The following is a 22092-nucleotide window of genomic DNA, read 5'->3' on the forward strand; positions in this document are numbered from 1 at the left end:
TGGCAGGAATAGTGCTCCATTGCTGGCTTCAGTGAGAACAGTACCCTGTCATTGGTGTCAGTGAGAGGAATAGTGCCCTGTTATTGGTGTCAGTGGGAGAAATAGTGCCCCATTGTCAAGGGGGGAGGGGGGGCGTTGGGAGGGATTAGTAAATCTTGGCAGGAATAATGCCCCATCGCTGGCATCAGTGAGAACAGTACCCCGTCGTTGGTGTCAGTGAGAGGAATAGTGCCCTGTCATTGGTGTCAATGGGAGAAAAAAAAAAATAGTGCCCCATTGTCGGGAGAGGGGGGGGGGGGGGATTAGTATATCTGTGGCAGGAATAATGCCCCATTGCTGGCATCAGTGAGATTAGTACCCCGACATTGGTGTCAGTGAGAGGAATAGTGCCCTGTCATTGGTGTCAGCAGGAGAAATAGTGCCCCATTGTGGGGGGGGGGGGGGGGGGGGGGGGGGGGGGGGGGGAGTGGGGGAGGGAGGAATAGTATATCTGTGACAGGAAAGTGCCCCAAGGGCAAAATAAAGGCAATCAAGGGGCTGCATCTGGCCCCCAGGCCACAGTTTGGAGACCACTGACTTATTGCGTAGAATGCCCTTATGTAAAAAAAAAAAATTAAAGGGTTAGTTCACCTTTGTGGGAAAAAAAAAAAAAGTGAATCCCGGACACCCATCCTCCCCGGTCCCTGGAGTGCTCACCTGTGGGGTCGCCATGCTGTCAGTACAGCCACTGCGGGGATTTGGAACCCCCACTCTTCACTATCAGCGCTGTCAGGACAGACCGGATGGGTTCCGATTGCTCAATGCCATCACTGTGACGGTGCCGACTAATCAGGACTCATCTGGTCTGTCCTGGCAGCGCTGATAGAGAAGAGTGGGGGTTGCAAATCCCCGCAGTGGCTGTACTGACAGCATGGCGACCCCACAAGTGAGCACTCCGGAGCCCTGGTGCCTGCCACTTGTTGGTGGCTCTGCATGTGGACATAAATGCACCAATGTCTGGCCTCCACGCATTTCAGCCAGACGCGGCATTGGACAGCCCGACGCGGCATTGGACAGTCGGACGCGGCATTGGACAGTCGGACGCGGCATTGGACAGCCCGACGCGGCATTGGACAGCCCGACGCGGCATTGGACAGCCCGACGGGGCATTGGACAGCCCGACGCGGCATTGGACAGCCCGACGCGGCATTGGACAGCCCGACGCGGCATTGGACAGTCGGACGGGGCATTGGACAGCCCGACGCGGCATTGGACAGCCCGACGCGGCATTGGACAGCCCGACGCGGCATTGGACAGTCGGACGGGGCATTGGACAGTCGGACGGGGCATTGGACAGCCCGACGCGGCATTGGACAGTCGGACGGGGCATTGGACAGCCCGACGCGGCACCTTTGCATCCTGGGAGACCAGAAATTCCAGGATATAATACATGCAGGCCAAAGGTAGACGGGTCAGCAGAAAGAAACCCCCCACTTCACTTCTGAATTCCCCTATAGTCATGACTTCTGGGAAATGCTAGGAAGCGTTTGTTATTAATAGGCGGAAAAGAATCGGGGACTTTTCTGGGCGTGTCTGTGGTTACACAATACCAAGCTGGTACTTTCCACTGTATATGTTTCGCCACGCTCGCATTCCTTATCGCGGGTTAGGTTTCGTTACGCTTCGCACGCCAACACCTCGTCTATAACATTAGAAAAACACCGAAATATGGCGAATGAAGATTTCCATTGCAATAAAAAATTAGAATACAAAAAAAAATAACACCCCTTCCCTCCGTTCAGTTGAGCTTTCCCGGTGTCGGCTATTGGCTGAACAGAGACTGAGGTCTCGGATAAGCTTCAGGCAGAGGAGCGCCATGTCGCGGTCCCGGTAAGTATCCGAGCGGTGAGGAGAGCGGGAGATACCACCATGAGAGCCGGAGATGGGGGGGGATACTCCTGAGGTGGGAGAAGTGTCTTCCTCTCTGCCACAGTGCAGTCTGAGCCATTTGTCTCCGCTACAGAGCAGTCATTTGTTAATAACCACTTCACAGCTGAATGTGACGCCCTGTGGGGGGTGGGACTTTGTACGTAATATCAACGTCACGGGACTTTTTTTTAAAGTGGCGTGTCTTGGAGATCTATCTTTATAAGTAGCACCATAGAGGACGGCAGATCCTTCTACTTGTTCAATGCTGGAGGAGGGGATGCTGGAGGAGTCACTGAGCTGGCTGTGTGGCCGAGGACAGCTGTAAAGGTAGGAGACCTGCGAGATGGCAGGGGCTGGACATGATGCAATCTGATTGTACAATCTCCTCTAAGATGGCCGTACACTGTGCAATCCGGTTGTACAATCTCCTCTGAGATGGACATACACTGTGCAATCTGATTGCACAATCTCCTCTAAGATGGATGTATACTATACAATCTGATTGCACAATCTCCTCTGAGATGGACATACAGTACAATCTCCTATAAGATGGACATACACTATACAATCTCCTCTGAGATGGTCATACCGTACAATCTCCTATAAGATGGACATACACTATACAATCTGGTTGTACAATCTTCTTTAAGCTCATCACATAGAAATCGAGATGAATGAAAAAAGATCAAGTAGTCCATTGTGTGTGTGTATATATATATAAATGGTTAGCACTTCTGCCTGGCAGTACTAGGGTCGTTGGTTTGAATCCCAACCACAGCACTGCCTGCCTGAAGTTTGCATGTTCTCCCTGTGCCTGCTTGGGTTTCCTCCGGGTACTCCAGTTTCCTCCCACACTACAAAGACATGCTGGTAGGTTAATTGGCTCCTGTATAAATTGTCCCTAGTATGTATATGTATGAATGTGAATTAGGAACCTTAGATTGTACGCCCCTTGAGGGTTAGGGACTGATGTGAATGTACAATATATATGTAAAGCGCTGTGAAAATTGATGGCGCTATATAAGTACCTGAAATAAATAAAATAAAAACAAAATGGAGCTGACAGGCAAAGCATTTGTGTCTATAATATTCATATATTCTTGATCACATTCCCTTTGTTCTCAGAGGTGAGGGAGCAGAAACAAAAGCTCACTGATCTCCCCAGTGAATGCCTGTGCACAAGCCTGACCTTTGGTTTAGCTCCCAGCACAGCTAGAAAACTGACCATGCTGTGCTCTCATGCCTAGTGTGGTCAGTGTTTAATAGGAAAGCGGAGGGACTGGCAGGGATTTCACACAAAGGAAGCAATACAAAGAACAGGAGCCTGTTTCATTCCAGTACATGGTACAACAGGCACAGATCGGGAACTGTTGGGTGTACATGTTCTGTAACCGACTCACTAGCTCTGCTGGAAGTGTAATCCAAGCTTCAGGGTCCAATCTGATTGTACAATTTCCTTTACCAAATACGGTGTAATCGAGGACCAATCTAAACCATGCTTTCCGTTTGCCTCCTGTCAGGCAGACTCTCACACTTCATAGATGGTGGATCTAAAGTGGATTGTATAGAGTGTATGATCTGCCTGAAGGAGATTCGAGATTGCCTAGGTTTAGTCTGGCCATACATTCTACAATCTGGTTGTACAGTGTCTTCTGCTAATGGGAGGACACACCTGAACACATCCAACAAGCGCCTGTCCCACAACCACAGGTGACCTGTCAGCTGGGAAGATCTAATTTGGTGCGTGTATGTGATTGTATGTGAGGGTGTGGGATCTCTGGGTGTGTATGGTGCTAGAAGGGATAGGCCCTGTACACGAGATCTCCACCCCATGATTGACCTTTGGTCTCTTTAATGGAAATGAGAGGGTTAAAGAAGGGGTTTGCATACCAGAAACCATGGGGGAGGGGAGGCTGTGGGTTGCACCTCTCCAGTGCAGTGACTGAGATCTTCTTGTTCTGCTGAGAGATGTGTATGGGATTTACAAAGAGTCTGGGATGGCCGTGCATAGTGACTACGTCTACTAGATTGCATTTCATAGATGACCTGAACAACCTGATTGGTTACTGTCAACAGCTGCTCCAGTTATAGTAATCCCACCCCCCCCATGTACAAAGTACAATGTTTAGAAACTGAACCTTGCACCATATTGGAGATTGCTGTGTCATGCATGCATGTATGTGGTGGGGGGATGGGTACTCGATGCCCAGCTGCTGTACATACACCATGGGCACCTGAGGTTGTGGTCATGCTCCCTGAACACGGATTGAGCTGTCACTGACAGCTCGTGGGATGGGCTTCTGTGAGCCAATCACAGCAATCATGTAGTCAGGACACCACATCCCTGCTTCCTAGCGCTAACACCCACCTTAAGTCTAGGTTCACATCTCTGCGATTTGCAGAAACACACAGCAGTCCATTTCACTTGATTTCCTATAAGACAGGTTCATATCTTGACCCACTTAACCCACTTGCCTACCGGGCACTTATACCCCCTTCCTTACCAGGCCAATTTTCAGCTTTCAGCGCTGCTGCACTTTGACAATTGTGCAGTCATGCAACATTCTTTATTTTGGTGGTATTTACATGCGCTGGGTGTTTTTTACTTTTTGTGCTATAAACAAAAAAAAGAGCAAAACAAAAAAAAAGTTTGTTTCTATTATAAAATTTTGCAGACAGGTAATTTTTATCCTTCACTCATGTGCATTGATGAGGCTGCACTGACTAGCGCAACTGCTGGGTGCAGGTGGGTGGCACTGCTGGGTGCAGGTGGGTGGCACTGCTGGGCGCAGGTGGGCGGCACTGGTGGGTGGCACTGCTGGGTGCAGGTGGGTGGCACTGCTGGGCACAATTGGGTGGCACTGCTGGGTGCCGATCCCTGCTTGGATAACTGCCGGTTCTCGGCAGTACTTTCCTCACACTCTGACAGCATGAGGAAAGTGCAGCCGAGAATCTGCAATTGCATTTCACGGTGATCAGTGTGTCATTGGGCCTGGGCTTTTACCACATCACGTGATCAGCTGTGCCCGTAGGACACAGGGATCAGAGATCGCTGGGGGTGCGAGTTCACCAAATTCTGATCATGTCTGATGGCCAGTATGGTGGCCCCCTCATAGTGATAAGACAAGAGGAATGTGTGTGCTTCATGGAAATGTGATAAGGGGGAGAGCAGAGTGGTGTTTTAGTCTGCTGCTCCTTCACTGACCAGCCACAGGCCTTTTACATTCTTTAAAAGCTTAGGGGGAACTTCACCCAAAGGGGTATGTTCTGCTTGATTGCATCCGCCACCACATTTGACTTTTTTTTTTTTTTTTTTTTTTTTTTTTTTGGGGGGGGGGGGGGGTGTCTGGTTTTGAAAAGTACCCACTCCCATCTCTGGGTCAGGTGGCGGCAGCATCTGTAAGGAAGTCCAGCCTCCTCCCCCCTGCAGCCTTCTGGGACACATCACCACTGTGACAGTAGACTGGCTTCACTGGCACTTTCCCTTACCTAAGATGCTGGCGTCTGCACTCAAAGCTGATTGGGTGAGGACATCAGTGGATGCCTGGACAGGTAAATGTCCTTTTGTTAAGTCAGCAGCTACAGTATGTTCACTGGTAGCCTATCGGCTTGTTCAATAAGCTTTGACAATAAAACCTGGAAGCTGATTGGTTTCTATGCAGAGCTGCACCAGATTTTGCATCAGGAAGTTTTAGTAAATGACCCTACGGGGTCACTAATGTCACACATATCCACACCTTTGTGTACATCCAGCTGCAGGGTGGGGATTCCCCTGCCTGCAGCACATTGGCCCAGCACTGACAGCTGGTTTCTGGGTTTGGCTGAATCCAAGCTCATCCTGAAATCTCCTGCGGTAGCCATGTTGCATGTCAGAGGTCATCCGCTTCTCCACAGCGGCCAGAGAAGGAAGAACCTGGTGGGCTTCATCAGGGGTGCAACTGCAGGAAGAGACAGTCGGCTCCCAATGACATAAGGAAGAAAAATGGCCTCATGGGACCCGGCATGTGGTGGATTACAGCAGAGCAATGCTGGACTTGCTAGGCATGAGAGTCGGGGAGGGTTTATATTTGCAGTACAGGTTGTAATATTTGGGATCCTGAGTAATGAGGGCATTCTGGGCTGCTTCCTGGTCTCTGAGCTCTCTAGATGAGGAAGGAAATGGGTGCATCATTCAAATTCATTGTTTCATATGGTACATCCCCACAGCCAGTATTAACAGATGGTGGGTGTGGACTCCATGAACTACCCACCTCTTTGGAATATGATCTTTGGTTGCTGTGAGCAAACATAAAGTTCAGCAAACAAAGACAGTAAGGTGAGCCCATCACAAGCCTAATAAAGCAGCCATTATCTTAGAGCAGAACCTAACAGTGCCCCCACCCCCACCCAGAATCCTACGCCACATAGGGAAGGGAGGGACAACATAACAAACATTACAAACTTGTTTTACTGAGCTGAGTTCTGTTTTGTCTATGACCAGAGCTGACGTTTATTATTTTCTAATACTTGGTTCCTCTTTTTTTTTTCTTTTTTATGCTTACCATCTCATCAGCGTGCTAATGAAATGTTTGTTTTTTTTAAATAAAACCTTTCAATTTTCATTACAAGCCTTTTTTAGACACATTGACATTATCACTGGGTCTCTATGCTTCTCTATGAAATACAAGCAGATCATGGCTGGTGGGTGGGGTTGCTATACATGGCTTCCTGAAAACATCCGAGCACCCTGCCTCAGTACTCTACTCAATAGCCCTCAGCCCTGATGCAAGCAGCAGGCCGGCTCTTGGGAGGAGTTTTGCAAACCATAAAATGCTTTGATGGGGGGGATGTTAGTCTGGAGGAGGGGGTGTCTTGAGGAAGGGTGTATATGAATGCCGACAGTCCTAGGTAACTCCTATGTGGGATTTTTAGACGCCCTGATTGAAAGACCTTAAATCCAGTGAATGATAGGAGGGAGACAGGGACAGCAGAGCTGGGGAAGAAAGGACTAGATGATGCTGGACATCCAGTCTGGAAGTGAGGAGGGATCGATCTGACTTTTCTGCAGCTTCTAATGTACATTGTGAGAAGCTCAGAATAAGCAGTTTTGGTACAAGAGAGGAGCCTGAACCATGCAAGACTGAAGGAAAGGCCGGAGTTCTGCTTTAAGCCGATTCCCAACACCGACTCACTGCACTGTTGGTGATGCTGAGTTGGAGCTTCACCACTTGTGGTTTATGGACAATGGCAGCCTGTAATATACATGTTGTGCTGCAGCTCATTCCAATATGTATAGCACTGGTACCCAACACGTGACTCGCCAGCACCCTGTGTGGCCTGCGGCATCTGCTTATTGGGCACCTCTAACAGGAATATGTGACAACCACATGGGAGTGGAGGAACCGCAATGGCTTGTACTTGATTCCAGGGTCCCCCGATCACCCGGCTGCAATATAATAATACTGGACTGATAGTGGGGTACAGACTGGTGAACCATATCTTGTGTCCACCGATTAGTGTGTGTACACATTTGTACATGATTTGGGAGCACATTGGAGGGGGAGCAGTATTTGTAAGTGATATGGAAGCACACTAGAGGGGGACAGGGTGAATGGGTTTGTAGGTGATTGTGGGGGGGGGAGTGGTATAATGTCCAAAAAAAAAAAAACACGGCTAAATTTTTCTGCAGTGAACTGGATGGCTCTGAATGTCACCTGAGACATGACTGGAGTGTCACTTCAAATAAAGTTAGGAAAAAAGTAAACCATGTGCTGCGCTTTAACACTGCAGGGCAAAAGAACTATAGGCAAAACTTTTTCTCTTTTTTTTTTTTTTTTCCCGTTTTCATTATGGATAGAGTGGGGGGGGGGGGGTGTATATAACACCTGTCAGATTTTATTTATTTTTGCCCTTGTCTCATTGTGGAGATTTCCCTTCACTTCCTGTCCCATAGTCAAAACAAAGTGAGAGGAAATCCCTGAAAATTCCTTTGGTCCCCAGAACTAGTGTCCCCATTGGCAGATTTCCCCACTATTACTTTTCTGGACACAATCCAAAATTTGGTATTTACTTTCACTTTCAATGATGATGGTAAACAGGACAAATAGAGGGTGAATCTTCCTAACGGGGACACTGACCGCAATAAACCCTGACAGGTGCTCTAGTCTCTCGGCTCTCTATCCAAAACAAAAAAAAGTTTTGCGTTTTAGTTTACTTCAAGGTCTGATCTCCTGCAGCCCCACTTAGACATTGGGGATTCTGCGTTTGAATGCTGATGAGGATTTTAATACATTGATCTGTATGGAGTCCTGCATTCTCTTGATGAAGTGGATTATCGGTCTAAATGCGTAGTGCTCAGTGTCCCTGACAGCAGTGTGCAGCAGCACAGATGACATCTCACCGACATGACACATCCCCTCCTGAGTCAGTGACAATCTCTCTCCACTGGTTTCTTCAGTGCAAACAGCACTGACAGTCCCACTCCTGACTGCCTTGCTCCCATCCTGCAGACCCCCACACGAGGCTTCCTCCACTCAGTTCCCTGCACAATGACATCACACAACACACAGACCCACCCCCTGCTGGTGCCACCTGAATACACTGTAGCAGGCACTCAGATGGTCCTGGCTGGCTCTGGACTGGAACTGTGCATGCGCAGTTCTGAGCCAAGGGTCACAGCCATATTTTTACCTGGCAACCTTTTCCTTTTAATGGCAGGAGAAAAGTGCCCTTTTTTGACTGGCTGTCAGTAAAATTACAACACTGGTATCTGTAAACATTGTGTACAAAAATCATCAGCATATTCTATGTTTGTAACAATGACTTGTAATAAAATCCAGACAGATTTAATGACTGTTTGGTAACCATCTTTGGTACCCCAAAGTCCTTTTTTTTTTTTTTTTTTTTTTTTTTTTTTTTTTTTGTCTTTCTAGGTGTTAGTTTGTGCCAATTAGAATGCATTACCTAGAACTATTTTTTGTATAAGTTGTAAACAAAAAAAAAAATGTAGCTGTGGAGAATGACTTTTGTAAATTTTTTCTTTTCTCTTAGATTGTGACACCTTGCAGCTTCTCTTCTGACCGTCTTAATAGAATTTTTCTTTTTTTTTTCGTTTTGTCTACTCGCTCATCATGCAAGGCTAAGCACCCCAGGAGGGGAAGTCTTTCTCTAGGAGGTAGTTTTTGCAGCCATAGTTTTGTAGAAAGTAAAATGTTCAGCCAAGTATCCTCTATGGAGTCATTCCATTCAATGCCTAACATCTGTACGAAAACAACTAATGTACAGACTAATTTGGAATTTCCCCTGCAAAATCTGTATGGAAGTCTTTTACACCAAGCTATTCACATCTCGCCAGGATAAGTTTTTAGATGCAGGATAGTTACTTTACTGCCTTGTGGTTTGAGTTTTTATTTTAGCCACTTAGATTCCAGCCCTGTGCTGTGACTTCATGTGCCAGCGGGCATTGAAAGGTTGGAGAATACGAGCCTGCATTCACTATAGCAAAGGCCTGTAAGTGTTAGGTGCCAGCTGTTGCTGTTAAGGCCATTGGTCCATTACTCTGAAAGTGTCATCCTCCATGCTTTGAATAGGTGGAGTGATCCTAAATTTTAATGCTTTTAATTGTAGAACACCACAAGAATAACAGCAGAAAGGCAGCAATTTCACAACTGAATTTCAGTATCGCAAAGGGTATTGGTCTTTATGTGACCTGTAACATCCTATTTTACTGGCAGCTTGAATTTGTGAATTGGTTTTTAGTAAGGGCTTTAGTACAGGGCTACCTCCTAGAGAAGGACTTCCCCGACTTTTTTTTAAGCTCCTATAATGGAAGAATTAAACAGCAGTGCCTATTTGGCAAAGCTGCTGAATTCCAGCCCATCCGTGGGCTTGATTACCTTGGAATTGTCATGTGAACTTTACCGCATGTCGACGTTTTCTAAATTTCCTGCTAATCCGCCTGTTTCCGAGCGAAGTCTTGCTAAAGCTGGTTTTTACTATACTGGTGTGGATGACAAAGTCAAATGCTTCACATGTGGACTAATGCTAGATAACTGGAAAAGGGGAGACAGTGCATTTGATAAACACAAGCGGTTATATCCAAGCTGCAGCTTCATCCAGAACGCATCTCCTGTCAATCTTGGAGCATCCTTATATTCTGCATTCTCGCCTCCAAGTTCTCTGAGCAGTCAGACACAGTCATCGTCTTCTGAAGAAAGTGTTATAAGTAAATCCTACACAAGTATTCCTCATGATTCAGTTACATCAAGGGCCGTGGAAGACCTGTCTCATCTAAGGAGCAATGACAACTCTTGCATGTACACCGAAGAAGCCAGGCTTCACACGTTCTCAAACTGGACTGTGACCTTTCTTAGTCCTAGTGATCTTGCTAAAGCTGGATTCTACTACATAGGTCCAGGAGATAAAGTTGCTTGTTTTGCCTGTGATGGAAAGTTAAATAATTGGGAACCAAATGATAATGCCTTAGCAGAACATCGCAGACACTTCCCAGATTGTTCCTTTGTGGGTGCTAGTGCCAAGCTGTCATTGAGATCCAACGTTTCTAATGTCTGCATGCAAACCACATCATCTCGACTAAAAACTTTCATAAATTGGCCCTCCAGGATCCCGGTGACACCCAAAAAACTAGCAGAAGCTGGCTTTTACTATGTTGGTAAGTGTAGTAGGTTTACTTGGGTAAAAATGGCTTGAAGTGGAACTTTATCCATAACAATTTAATGAAATAAAAGTTCTTTAGCAAGGAATATACATCCCACATTAATAATTATGCTACCAAAATGTAGTGTGTGCAGTAAATTGCCTCTGGTATGAATCCTGTTTCTTCTTCCTGGAGGCTGCCATTTGGTTGAAGCCCAGAGCACTGAGCAGCATTAAATCTTTAGGCTGTCAGCAGATCAGCCTCTACAAATTTTGGCACAGTGCCAAAAAATAGAGCAACTGAGCATGTGGAGAGTTGGGGAAACCGTGTATTACTGGATTTTAAAGTGGGTTTTAAAGGCTCAAGGTTTTTTATTTTCATGCATTCTTTGCATGAAGGTAAAACCTGTGTGCAGCAGCACCGTGAGCCCCCTCTTGATGCTCTCCAGGGACTCTTAACTCCTACTTGGCTGAGGCAGCAGTGGGAGTCATTGGCTTTTTATTTTTTAATGTCTTGCATAGCTCTACCTTCAAAAGGGGCCAGCCTGAAGTGATCTTGCAGAACTCTTTAATAGAGTTGCAGACTAAATAAAACTGTACCAGAAGGAGTTGCGCTGGTGCAATCTATAATCCGAATCAATTGACATTTAACGTGGAATTTCCACCCCCTCCCCTTGTGCATGGGCAGATGTGCCACAGGGCTCAGACATTGAGAGCCCTGTGACACATCTGCAAAACCTCCAGGCCCCCCAGGCATCTGTGCCATGGTCACTGTTCACTCCTGTTGATGGCTTGGCACTCCTTTTTATTAATAGTATACAGGATTTATATAGCGCCAACAGTTTGCTCAGCACTTTACAATCTAACGGGAGACAATACAGCAACAATACAGTTCAATACAAGAGGGATAGGAGGGCCCTGCTCCATGGAGCTTACAATCTAGGATGTACAGATTTATCCATAGATATGAATGTGGTGTGCAGATTTTTTTTCAGTATTTCAGTTTTTCTAGTGATCTGTAAATAGGCCACTAGAAGAAGAGAGAGATGCAATTACTTGCAGTCACTGTAGTAACTAACGTTTTGGGTATCTGGCACACACGGGGTATGTTTTATTGAGTTGGTTGACAGTAGACTTGCATTGAGAAGGAGCAGTAAAGCACAACCTTTGGCAATTTTTTTACAAAAGAATACTATTATACAGTCATTTAAAATAACAGCATTTTTTTTTTTCTTTTTTAATCAGTCTGCTTGTTTTATTACAGGACGGAATGATGACGTAAAGTGCTTTTGTTGTGATGGTGGTTTGAGGTGCTGGGAGTCTGGAGATGACCCCTGGGTTGAACATGCAAAATGGTTTCCAAGGTACAATATTTCTTGTGGTTTATGTAGTATTTAGGCAAAAGAGAGGATAGCTAGTTAAACTTGCAACCAAAACTGCAAAACATTTTTTGAACAAGGAAATGTGCACATTTTTATATGCTTCTGCCAGTCCATTGTTCTAATCTGCAGACTTCTTAGTCTCTTATCTTTGCCATTCCCAACTGTCCTAGTGTCATGTTACTGCTTTCTAATGTCAACAAAGCAGTGATAGGCGCAGAAAGAACAAGATGTTGGTAGGGAAGTATCCTAATCGGGTCTAAATTATATAGATTATTACACACTTAAACTAACCTGTATGAAATTAGTTCTTGTCCATGATATTCTCAATGATCGTCTTGCCAGGCACACCAGGTGCCAGTGTCTCTGGGGCCCATCCACATTCCCTGAGAAGGCAGTGACAGAAAAGAAACTACACAATAATAATGTCACAAACTCCAAACTATGTGTTTAGCCATACAGGCTATGTTGCATGTTGAGGTATGGAGGCCCTTACTGACGTGCTTCACTCATATGACCCTAATTGTAAAGATAGCAATTTTGACCCATTTTTGATTGAAGTGGATCCACAGCTAGCATGGTTCTCTATCAGAGCAACATGGTCAACAGCATGAAGCTGCTGACTGCTCCTGAAAATGCTGTTTGCCTGGCTGTCATACTGCCCCTTTGTACTTCATTGCCTAAATCAGGCTTGCATATCGGGAATTCTAACTTCACTGACTTTCCTGGTCTGCTTACTTGTTTCAAGCCTGTGGTTTGGAAATCTGAAGCTTTTGGGTAAGCATAATGGACCCTTTCTGAATCATGTTTAGAGTCCGTGATAGTATGAAGCCACATAGAAAACTGCAAGCACTGATATACCCAAAACCAGTTCTTTATGCCCTGTATACTACTTTATTAAACTTGAATAAAATGTTTTGATGTGCTTTGGATTCTAAGAAGCTTGTTTGCTGCTATTACACATGTGCAAAGTGCTGCTTTTAATACCAGAGATTACACTTGTTCTGGTTGGACCCATGAACTGAATATCACAGCTGCCGGTAACCCTCCTCTGGGGGTGAGTTGTCTGTATTCATCTACACATGGTTGCCTGGACAGAGGATAATGGTGGCACCTGTATTCCCCCTCAGATTTACTTTAGGTTAGGGTCTTTACTGGAGGCTTTTGTCACACTACTTGTGAACACGCTACTTTCTTTACTTGTATGATTTCTTCTATTTTTAACCTTCTTTTTTTTTTTTTTCTTTTTCTTTTTTTCTTTCCTCCTAGGTGCGAATATTTATTACACATTAAAGGTCAAAGTTTTGTCCAGAACATTCAAGAGCGGTATCCACATCTTCTAGATCAGGTGGGTTGGGGAAAATTGTGATTGTTATGGAAATCATTCTTCTTTCTAGGTGGGAAAGATTAGAACCTTTTTTGTTTGGTTTTAATACTGTTTCTGGTTTTGTTCGGATGAGTAATTTGGGCATCTTCTGAGTATTGGATATCAATAGCAAGACCCACACCAAGCATGGACAGTTTTGGGTGGAGGCTCTCTTCTAAAGGGATGATTATTACCCCCTTGGAGAGCCTCTACTCAAAACTATACATGATTTGTGTGGGTATTACATGCAGGCAATTAGGTTTGCAGCCTTGCTTTTTCATATCTAATATCCAGAAGATGCCCATGTGACTCCCTGGGGTCAGAAACTTAAGGTTTGGCACTACAGAGAAATCTCTAAATGATAGTGTTAGAAGATGTAAATGACCTTTTCGGTTGTTGTATTATACATGGGTTATAAGTGATTAGATCAATGAAAGACTGTTGTCTTGAAGTAACTTAAGTGAAGGCAGACCAGGCCTTGAAACGGTGTGCTTCATGGTTGTGGTGTCTTGGACTTCATTTAGCTTTTCCCATCCTGCGGAAGTGCCCCAGGATTTTCTTCTGCACTTGTATGCCCATGGTACCATCATCTGAACAGTTGTTCAGCTGATGTATCATTAGAAGGTAATACATATTTCTTGTACGTCTGGATAGGCAGGGCATTGATAGTTCAAAGCTGAACCAGTTCAGCAGGGATCGGCTGAGATCCGAACCATCTATGGGCAGGTTGATTGAACCCAATTCGATTGTTGTAAGATTTCAGTACAACCAGCCTGTCCAATTGTTGCATGCGACTTTTGCCAGCAGCTGTAGCCGCTAGCAACAATCGCTGTTCGCCCAGCAGGGATGCCTCCCCTCTGGGAGAACACAATGGCTCGGCTGAAGGGAATCCCCTATCAACACTAACTGTATTGATGGGAGAATAGACTAATTTTTCTTTTCTGCAGGAAAGAAAATTGCATAGTCTGTGGCCTGCCTTAGGCAGATTCAGTTAAGACTAATGAATGTCTTGAGGGGGAAAAAGTCTTTTTAGGGGAGACGACAATAAAATAAGGGCTAGAAATGGTGAATTGGCTACATTTGGTCAGCATATATTGCATCTGCTAATAACTTTATTTTCTTTATATTTCTAGTTGCTGTCAAATTCAGAATCTCAAAATAATGAAGCCCAGTATCCACCTAGTGAGTATATTTTATCATTTAAAAAAAAAAAAAAAAAACGGCGAGAGATTAAAAAAAGTAAAAGCATGACATACACACAATCCATTGTAATCTGTTAGGATTACATTATTGTATCAAACCATTTCACATACATCTTGTCCTGTGCCCTGCCTGCACTTTTTACCGTTCTTTCTGCTTGGAAAGTTGAACGGCCATGGCATCCAAAAAGCGTCCCTTTTTTTTTTTTTTTTTTGGTTAAAAGCAGTTTTAGACCAGCTAGAAAACAGATGGTGCATTAGAATCACTTGCAGAATTGAGCGACAGTGATTCTTGGGGAATTTTGTCATCACACTGAAAGTGACGACCGCAACGATTCTGTGACTGAGCTCAGTGATGTGCAAACTTTGTGTTCTATTTCAAATTTCAGTGTTTTTGGTTTGATTACATTATTGAATTTTATTATAATATTTATGATTTCGTGTTTCAAACTTTAACATACCCGGGATGTTTACTAGACTTGTTTTGGACAGATTTAAGTGAGTTATTCCTAAGAATTACAGGCCTACAATATAAAACAACAAATTTTACCGCTTTGACATTCAAAAATATTGACATAATCAGACCGCCAAAGAGGTTAAACTTAGTCCTTCTGGCTGTACAAGGATACTTCCCAGCTGTGGTACAAACATTACTGTACCTTTTGTTATTACATGTAATGGCATTCTTATTCATATGATACAAAATCGCCATTTTCCATAATAAATGGCATTCGTTTATTACAGCAGGGCAGCTGTTCTATCATCCACAGGCTAAAACATAGCCCTGGTTCAGATGTGGTTTGTGTCTTTTGCAGAAATGAACTACAGTTATTTAACATGGTTTCCTATGGGATATGTTCACATTTTTTATTATAGCGCCAACAGTTTGCACAGCGCTCTACAAAATGAAGGTAGACATTACAGTTACAATACAAGTTGGTAAAAGAGGAAACAGGGCCCTGCTCCTTAGAGCTTACAATCTAGGAGGAAATCAATATATTTTCAGCCACTGCATTTTTGAAAAGGGTTGGACTTTTTTTTTCCCACAGCGTTTTATGGTTCAATAGACTTCAATGGAACTGCACCAAAAAAGCAAATGTTGCGTTTTTTTTTTGCATTTATTTATATTTTTGCCCAATAGGAAAGTACTGCGTGCAACTTTGATGCAACTTTACGCTTTCTGGGACTCGGGTTGCATCAAAGTAGTGCAGGAGCATTTTCAAAGTCAATGCGATTTTGAAAAGGTTCCTGCACTACCGTGATGCAACTTTGAAAGCCAGAGTGTGTACAGTCACATTCAATACTTTCCTACTGGGGAAAAAAACACACAATATGTGCCAAACGTATGTTCAAAAAAACACAACGCTCAGGGAAAAAACGCAGCAGTTGCAACATGCATAGGTGTGAGCCAGGCCTCTTGGTGCTTGGAATCAGATGATTAGAACATTGCAAGCAGGTGTTCAGATTAAATTTACTGTGTTTTTGGTAAACTGTTTCAAGAAAGGAAGTCAAATATCATGTTCTAATACTGTGGGGGTTTTTTTTTTTTCAGTTATTCGCTTGGATAAGGAGTGTAACCAGGATGATGAGACTTGCATGAACACCACAGTGGTCCAAGATGTTCTATCTATGGGCTTCTTGCGCAGATTGGTCAAAGAAACCATTTTTAATAAAATACTGACCACGGGGGAGAATTACAAGGAAACTGCTGACTTGGTGAATGATTTAGTGACTGCCCAGAAAGAGCAGACCGAAGAGGAGAGAGACCGACAGTCAGAGCAAAATTCAGCAGGTAACTCTTAAGGTGCAGTTAGCATGTGAATTGTTACCTATTACAGAGGATGCAGCAGGCTAAATAGTGAGTTTTGCCTATACTGACACTTTTTATCTTAAAATTTTGGATGGTAAAAGGAAGGGTTAATACCTCTGCTGTTTTATCCCCCCCCCCCCCCACTCGCCAAGATCCTTTTGATCTGAAAATCTATGCAGCAAGCTGGAAAATTTGGCCGTAGTACATCCAATCAGATGCAGCCGCTGTTTGGATATTCTGACAGCCGCAAGTACTGGCTGTCAGAATACAATAGCTGGCAGGGGAGATTTGCTAGATTCTGCATTCCAGTATTTTTCAGCTTATTCAGCAGATATAATGCAAGTTAAATCTGAGACCAATGAGTCTAATAAAGCCACAGATACAAAGTACGTTTGATAACAACTTGCACAAGTTAAATCTGAGACCAATGAGTCTAATAAAGCCACAGATACAAAGTACGTTTGATAACCACTTGCACATTTATCTTCTGTAACCTACTGTATGCCTGGACATGTTTTTTTCATTTGGCCTAAAGTTGGCGTGTATGCAGTCTTTAACTGCCTCTCTCCCGCTATATAGTCCAATGATGAGCGCAAGGCGGTTCTCTTGTATGACGTCCTCCCATTCTCAATGCGCATGCGCGGCTCTGGGAGCGTGCAGCAATCTGCTGTGCACTGTCCCTCGGACACAGCAGATCACCGATCCACGGAAAGAGCTGAAGATGTCTGCTCGGTCATGTGATCAGCTGTGTCCAATCACAGCTGATGGCATGTAAACACGCTGACAGCTCGTGAGGAGAGGAGAGCCGGTAATCGGCATTCCTCGGAGGGGACGTGCACTGATCATCAGGGCACTGATGATCAGTGTAGCCCCAGCAGTAGTACCACCTATCAGTTTCAGCAGTTTATCACATCAATAGCACAGCGCTTTGCTTCAACGCTAAGCATACGAAATGAATGTTGGTTCATAATGCAATGATCCTGTTTTAATAGTTTGGCAGACAACTTGAGAAATGTCACTAAAATTGACTTTTTTTTTTTTTCTTTGCAGATGAGATCAATATAATAAAGAGAAGCTGCCCTGTGCTTTTACAGCAAATGACATCTGTTCTCTGCATGGCAATTATGGATGATCTTCATGTTGCACAAGGTTTAAGTTATGAGGAATGTGAGATGATAAAGAACAAGAAAACCTCTATTCTACAAGCCCAGGATCTGATTGATAAAGTTCTGACCAAGGGAAAAAATGTACCAGAAATGTTCAAACAGAGCCTTAATGTCCACGACCCAGTGCTTTACAAAGAGTTATTCAGTAAGTGTTTAAGTGGACTGTGCTTACTATAAGAAAAATGTCAGGAGCTAATGCGGATCTTAAAAATAGTGGGTGACTTCTGGACACCCATATGTATTGAGTTCAGTTTTTTATGGGAGCACTATATTTTAGGGAGCAGGATACAGGGGGAGCACTTGATTTATGTATACATTAGTGGGTGAAGGTATGTGGTACTAAAGAATGTATGTAGTTTCAGCAGCATAGCAGTGAGTGACCAGCAGGCCATGTCTGGGTCCACTTTTTAGTGCAGATGGGGGAATCTTACTTGTGCAAATGAAAAGAAACAAAAGTGATATCAGAAGTGAACATTAATCTATATATGGCACTGACCACATTCTTCTGAATGTTGAGTGTGAGATCTGTGGCGTTGTGACCTCATGTATGTGTTCTTACTTTGGGCATTAAGATCATATCTCTTCATCCTGCAATCACTGCCTCTCTGTGGGCCTTCATCTCTTAATATGGGATGCATCAGCACAGGTTCACGAATCCTTGGCCAGGAGCAAAGTTTTCTGCAATTTGGATTTGTGGACCTTCTGAAATGTGGTATGTGGTGGCCACAGATTGTTACACACTTTCTATGAGCCCTGTGAAAGTTTTTTTGCTTTTAATTATTTTAGACTTTCGGTCAGCTTTTTAATGCGGTCTGTGTCCCCATTGGTGAGGATGACAATCCTATTTGTACTGGTGACTTTGTCACCAAGGAACAACATTTTTAAAGTTGTCACCAGAATAAGCTGCGAGGCAAAAGCTCTCATTGTGGGGACATATGTCTAAGAGGAGAATTCCCCTCACTTTGGGAGATTTCCTGTTGGACCTCCAGGACAGCAAATGTAGAGACATTTCCCCAATAGTACATAGGCAGCAAAAAAGTAACCTGGCAGGAATTTTAATTTTTGTTCTTTCAATCTGAAGGGGAAAAAAAAATTGGTTATACATAAGTGTGTAGTGTACAAAGTTAATGTCGACATCCCCTTCCTTTTTGTTGTGATAAAACTCATTGACTTTTTCCCTTTTTTCAGTTGAACAATCTTTGGGAAGTCAAGCATCAGATGACTATTCAGGTAAACATTTATGACTCTACACTTGAAGATTAATTTTCTGAAGTGTAAAATGCACAGTATGTTCTATCTACAAACTCAAGTGACACATTAACAAAATAGAAAAGTGTTACTACATGAGTCTAAATTTCAAGCTATTCTATTGGTCTGGCACAGTGGATTGTTTGACTCAGTATGAATAAGTACCATACTTATTGAACAATTTACACACCCATGACTGGATTATCAGGATATGACTAATGTTACCACTGGACTTGGGTTTTAGCTGTAGAAACACATCTTTCTTTGATTAGATTATGGAAAAATTAGTACTACTATAAGGCTTTTATTGCAGTTTGTATTCCCACTGGGGAGGTTCTGTTTGTCTTGGTGACCATTGTCTCTGGGACAGGAAGTGATGGTGGGGAAATTCCAAATTTCCAATTGTCACCTGAACAAAAGATGAGGGGAAATCTTCCAATGGGTGCACCCATTTTGGATGACCAATAAGAGGGGATTTCTTTTCTGTGTCCTGGATAGGAAGTAAAGTGGACTTAAAAGAATAAATAAAAGGGGGTTTGAACCATTTCATACTCTTTACAAAAGAAGAGAAACTATTCTTGGCAACTTTCTTGCATTACAGATATGTGCAATTATTCTTAGATTAAAACATTTGCCTTGAAATCCTCAATTTCTTTGGACTGTTTTTTTTGGAGGAAATCTGTCAGGATAAAAGTATAGGAGCTGCCATTACTGACCAGTTTAGGGCACAGGTTCCAATGCTGTTTGTGGTTTTCCTTCCTTTACAAACAATTTTAAATGTGAACTGGACAAGCCTGAGCATATCCAAGTCCAGGTCACTGCTCACAAAGTAGTGAAGAAAGTATACAGTTGCAAGAAAAAGTATGTGAACCCCTTGGGATTACGTGGAGTTTTGCATGAATTGGGCATAAAATGTGCTCTGAACGTCATCTAAGTCACAACAATAGAAGAACACAGTCTGCTGAACATAATACTACACAAACATTGGATGTTGCCATGGTTTAATTGCACATAACATGTAAACATTCACAGTGCAGGGAGGAAAAAGTATGTGAACCTTTGGACTTAATAACTGGTTGACCCTCCTTTGGCAGCAATAACCTCAACCAAACGTTTCCTGTAGTTGCAGATCAGACCTGCACAACGATCTGGAGTCATTTTGGACCACTCCTCTTCACAAAACTGTTTCAGTGTAGCAATATTCTTGGGATGTCTGGTGTGAATCGCTCTCTTAAGGTCATGCCACAGCATTTCAATCGGGTTGCGGTCAGGACTCTGACTGGGCCACTCCAGAAGGCGTATTCTGTGCTGTTGCAGCCATTTTGTTGAATTACTTGTATGCTTTGGGTCATTGTCCTGTTGCATCCCCCATCCTCTGCGGAGCTTCAGTTGGCGGACAGATGGTCGTACGTTTTCCTGCAAAATGTCTTGATAAACTCTGGAATTCATTTTCCCATCAATGACAACAATCCGTCCAGGCCCTGAGGCAGCAAAGCAGCCCCAAACCATGATGCTCCCTCCGCCATGTTTTACAGTGGGGATGAGGTTTTGATGTTGGTGTGCTGTGCCTTTTTTTTCTCCACACATAGTGTTGTGTGTTCTTCCCAAACAACTCAATCTTGGTTTCATCTGTCCACAGTATATTTTGCCAGTAGTGCTGTGGAACATCCAGGTGCTCTTTTGCAAACTTTAAACGTGCTGCAATATTCTTTTTGGACAGCAATGGCTTCCTCCGTGGTGTCCTCCCATGTACTCCATTCTTGTTTAATGTTTTCCTTATTGTAGATGTGTCAACAAAAATGTTAGCATGTGCCAGAGATTTCTGTAGGTCTTTAGCTGACACTCTGGGATTCTTCTTTACCTCGTGCAGCATTCTGCGCTGTGCTCTTGCAGTCATTTTTACAGGACGACCAAGCCTAGGGAGAGTAGCAACAGTGCTAAACTTTCTCCATTTGTAGACAGTCTGTCTTACCGTGGACACATGAACATCAAGGTTTTTGGAGATACTTTTGTAACCCTTTCCAGCTTCATGTAAGTCAACAATTCTTGATCGTAGGTCTTCTGAGAGCTCTTTTCTGCGAGGCATGGTTCACATCAGACAGTGCTTCTTGAAACCAGTAAACCCAAAACAGGTGTGTGTTTTTTAAGGGCAGGACAGCTGTCAGCAACACATCCAATGTCATCACACTGATTGGAGTTAAGGTTGGCTCACTCCTGGCTCCAATTAGCTCTGGGAGAAGTCCTTAAGCTAGGGCCTCACATACTTTTTCCACCCTGCACTGTGAATGTTTACATGTTATGTGCAATTAAACCATGGCAACATCTAATGTTTGTGTAGTATTATGTTCAGCAGACTGTGTTCTTCTATTGTTGTGACTTAGATGACATTCAGAGGACATTTTATGCCCAATTCATGCAAAACTCCACGTAATCCCAAGGGGTTCACATACTTTTTCTTGCAACTGTAACTAGTTATAAATGACACGTTCAGTATAACCACACCTGATACTTTTTAACAAACGCCTCCACTAATATTTTTCATTTTTTTTCTTTTTTTCAGATTTGCCAATGGAAGAGCAGTTAAGAAGGTTGCAAGAAGAGCGGACTTGTAAAATTTGCATGGACCAAGAAGTGTCCATCGTCTTTATCCCATGTGGGCATCTGGTAGTATGCAAGGATTGTGCACCATCCCTACGGAAATGTCCCATTTGCAGAGGAATAATTAAAGGCACAGTTCGCACATTTCTTTCATGAAGTTGGAGAAGAAAAATTTAAACAAGCTATGTTTACTGTCTCACTTTATGTGCACTATGTATGAATAAAGTTTCAGTTGACTCATATTTTGTATGGTTGTCTTCCTGGGCTGCTCGATCTGTTCCCCAGTGAAATAGGCCTTCCATTGCTGGGTGTTCAATCTGCCTTTTTTTTTTTTTTTTTTTGGTGCATGGAGCATTTACATTTGTTTGTGGTTAGTGTGAATAGCATTTGGAACTGATGCTGTATGATTTTCCTGTTCTCCCCACCTCCATCACTTCAAGGCCAAATGGATTATATCTTTTCCATGCTAAATTAAAGGGAACCTATTAAGTCGCTGACTTGATGGGAGTTCAAGCTTTTCAGACCTCATTGACGTAGGCTGGACTTGCGCATGCTTTGGTTTGAAGGTCAATTTTCACAGCAAATTAGCAAACCGTTGTTCAGGACAGAATTTTGAAGCAAGAACTGCTTAAAGCTTCTTTCAGGTCTGGCTTACTAGGTAATCAGATTAAAATGTGGATAACCGCCCCAATCCCTGTGCAAAAAAATCAGCTCCTATGCTTTATGGTTGCCATCCTTTGCTTCCACATTTTGGTGGATCTTTGACCTGGAACAAGTGATGCAT

At 43.6% G+C, this 22092-nt stretch overlaps 1 protein-coding gene across 2 annotated transcripts; it reads left to right on the plus strand.

Moving 5' to 3' along the window:
- The first annotated feature begins 1756 nt into the window (after positions 1-1756).
- BIRC2 (baculoviral IAP repeat containing 2) lies at positions 1757-21550 on the plus strand. 2 transcript variants are annotated; one of them, XM_089687265.1, is made up of 9 exons: positions 1757-1869; positions 8938-10558; positions 11807-11906; positions 13191-13269; positions 14421-14469; positions 16039-16278; positions 17347-17607; positions 18651-18692; positions 21271-21550. In XM_089687265.1, the coding sequence occupies exons 2-9, from the start codon at positions 9712-9714 to the stop codon at positions 21462-21464; spliced, it is 1812 nt and encodes a 603-aa protein (XP_089543391.1). In that variant the 5' UTR covers positions 1757-1869; positions 8938-9711; the 3' UTR covers positions 21465-21550. The 2 variants fall into 2 exon arrangements, with proteins under 2 accessions (XP_089543391.1, XP_089543390.1); XM_089687264.1 differs by lacking the exon at positions 1757-1869 and adding an exon at positions 1892-2235.
- The last annotated feature ends 542 nt before the right edge of the window (positions 21551-22092 follow it).

This window comes from Staurois parvus, unplaced genomic scaffold, assembly GCF_062004578.1.
Source record: "Staurois parvus isolate SC_StPar_1 unplaced genomic scaffold, SC_StPar_1.0 ptg000422l, whole genome shotgun sequence".
In the NCBI taxonomy this organism is placed as follows: domain Eukaryota; kingdom Metazoa; phylum Chordata; class Amphibia; order Anura; family Ranidae; genus Staurois; species Staurois parvus.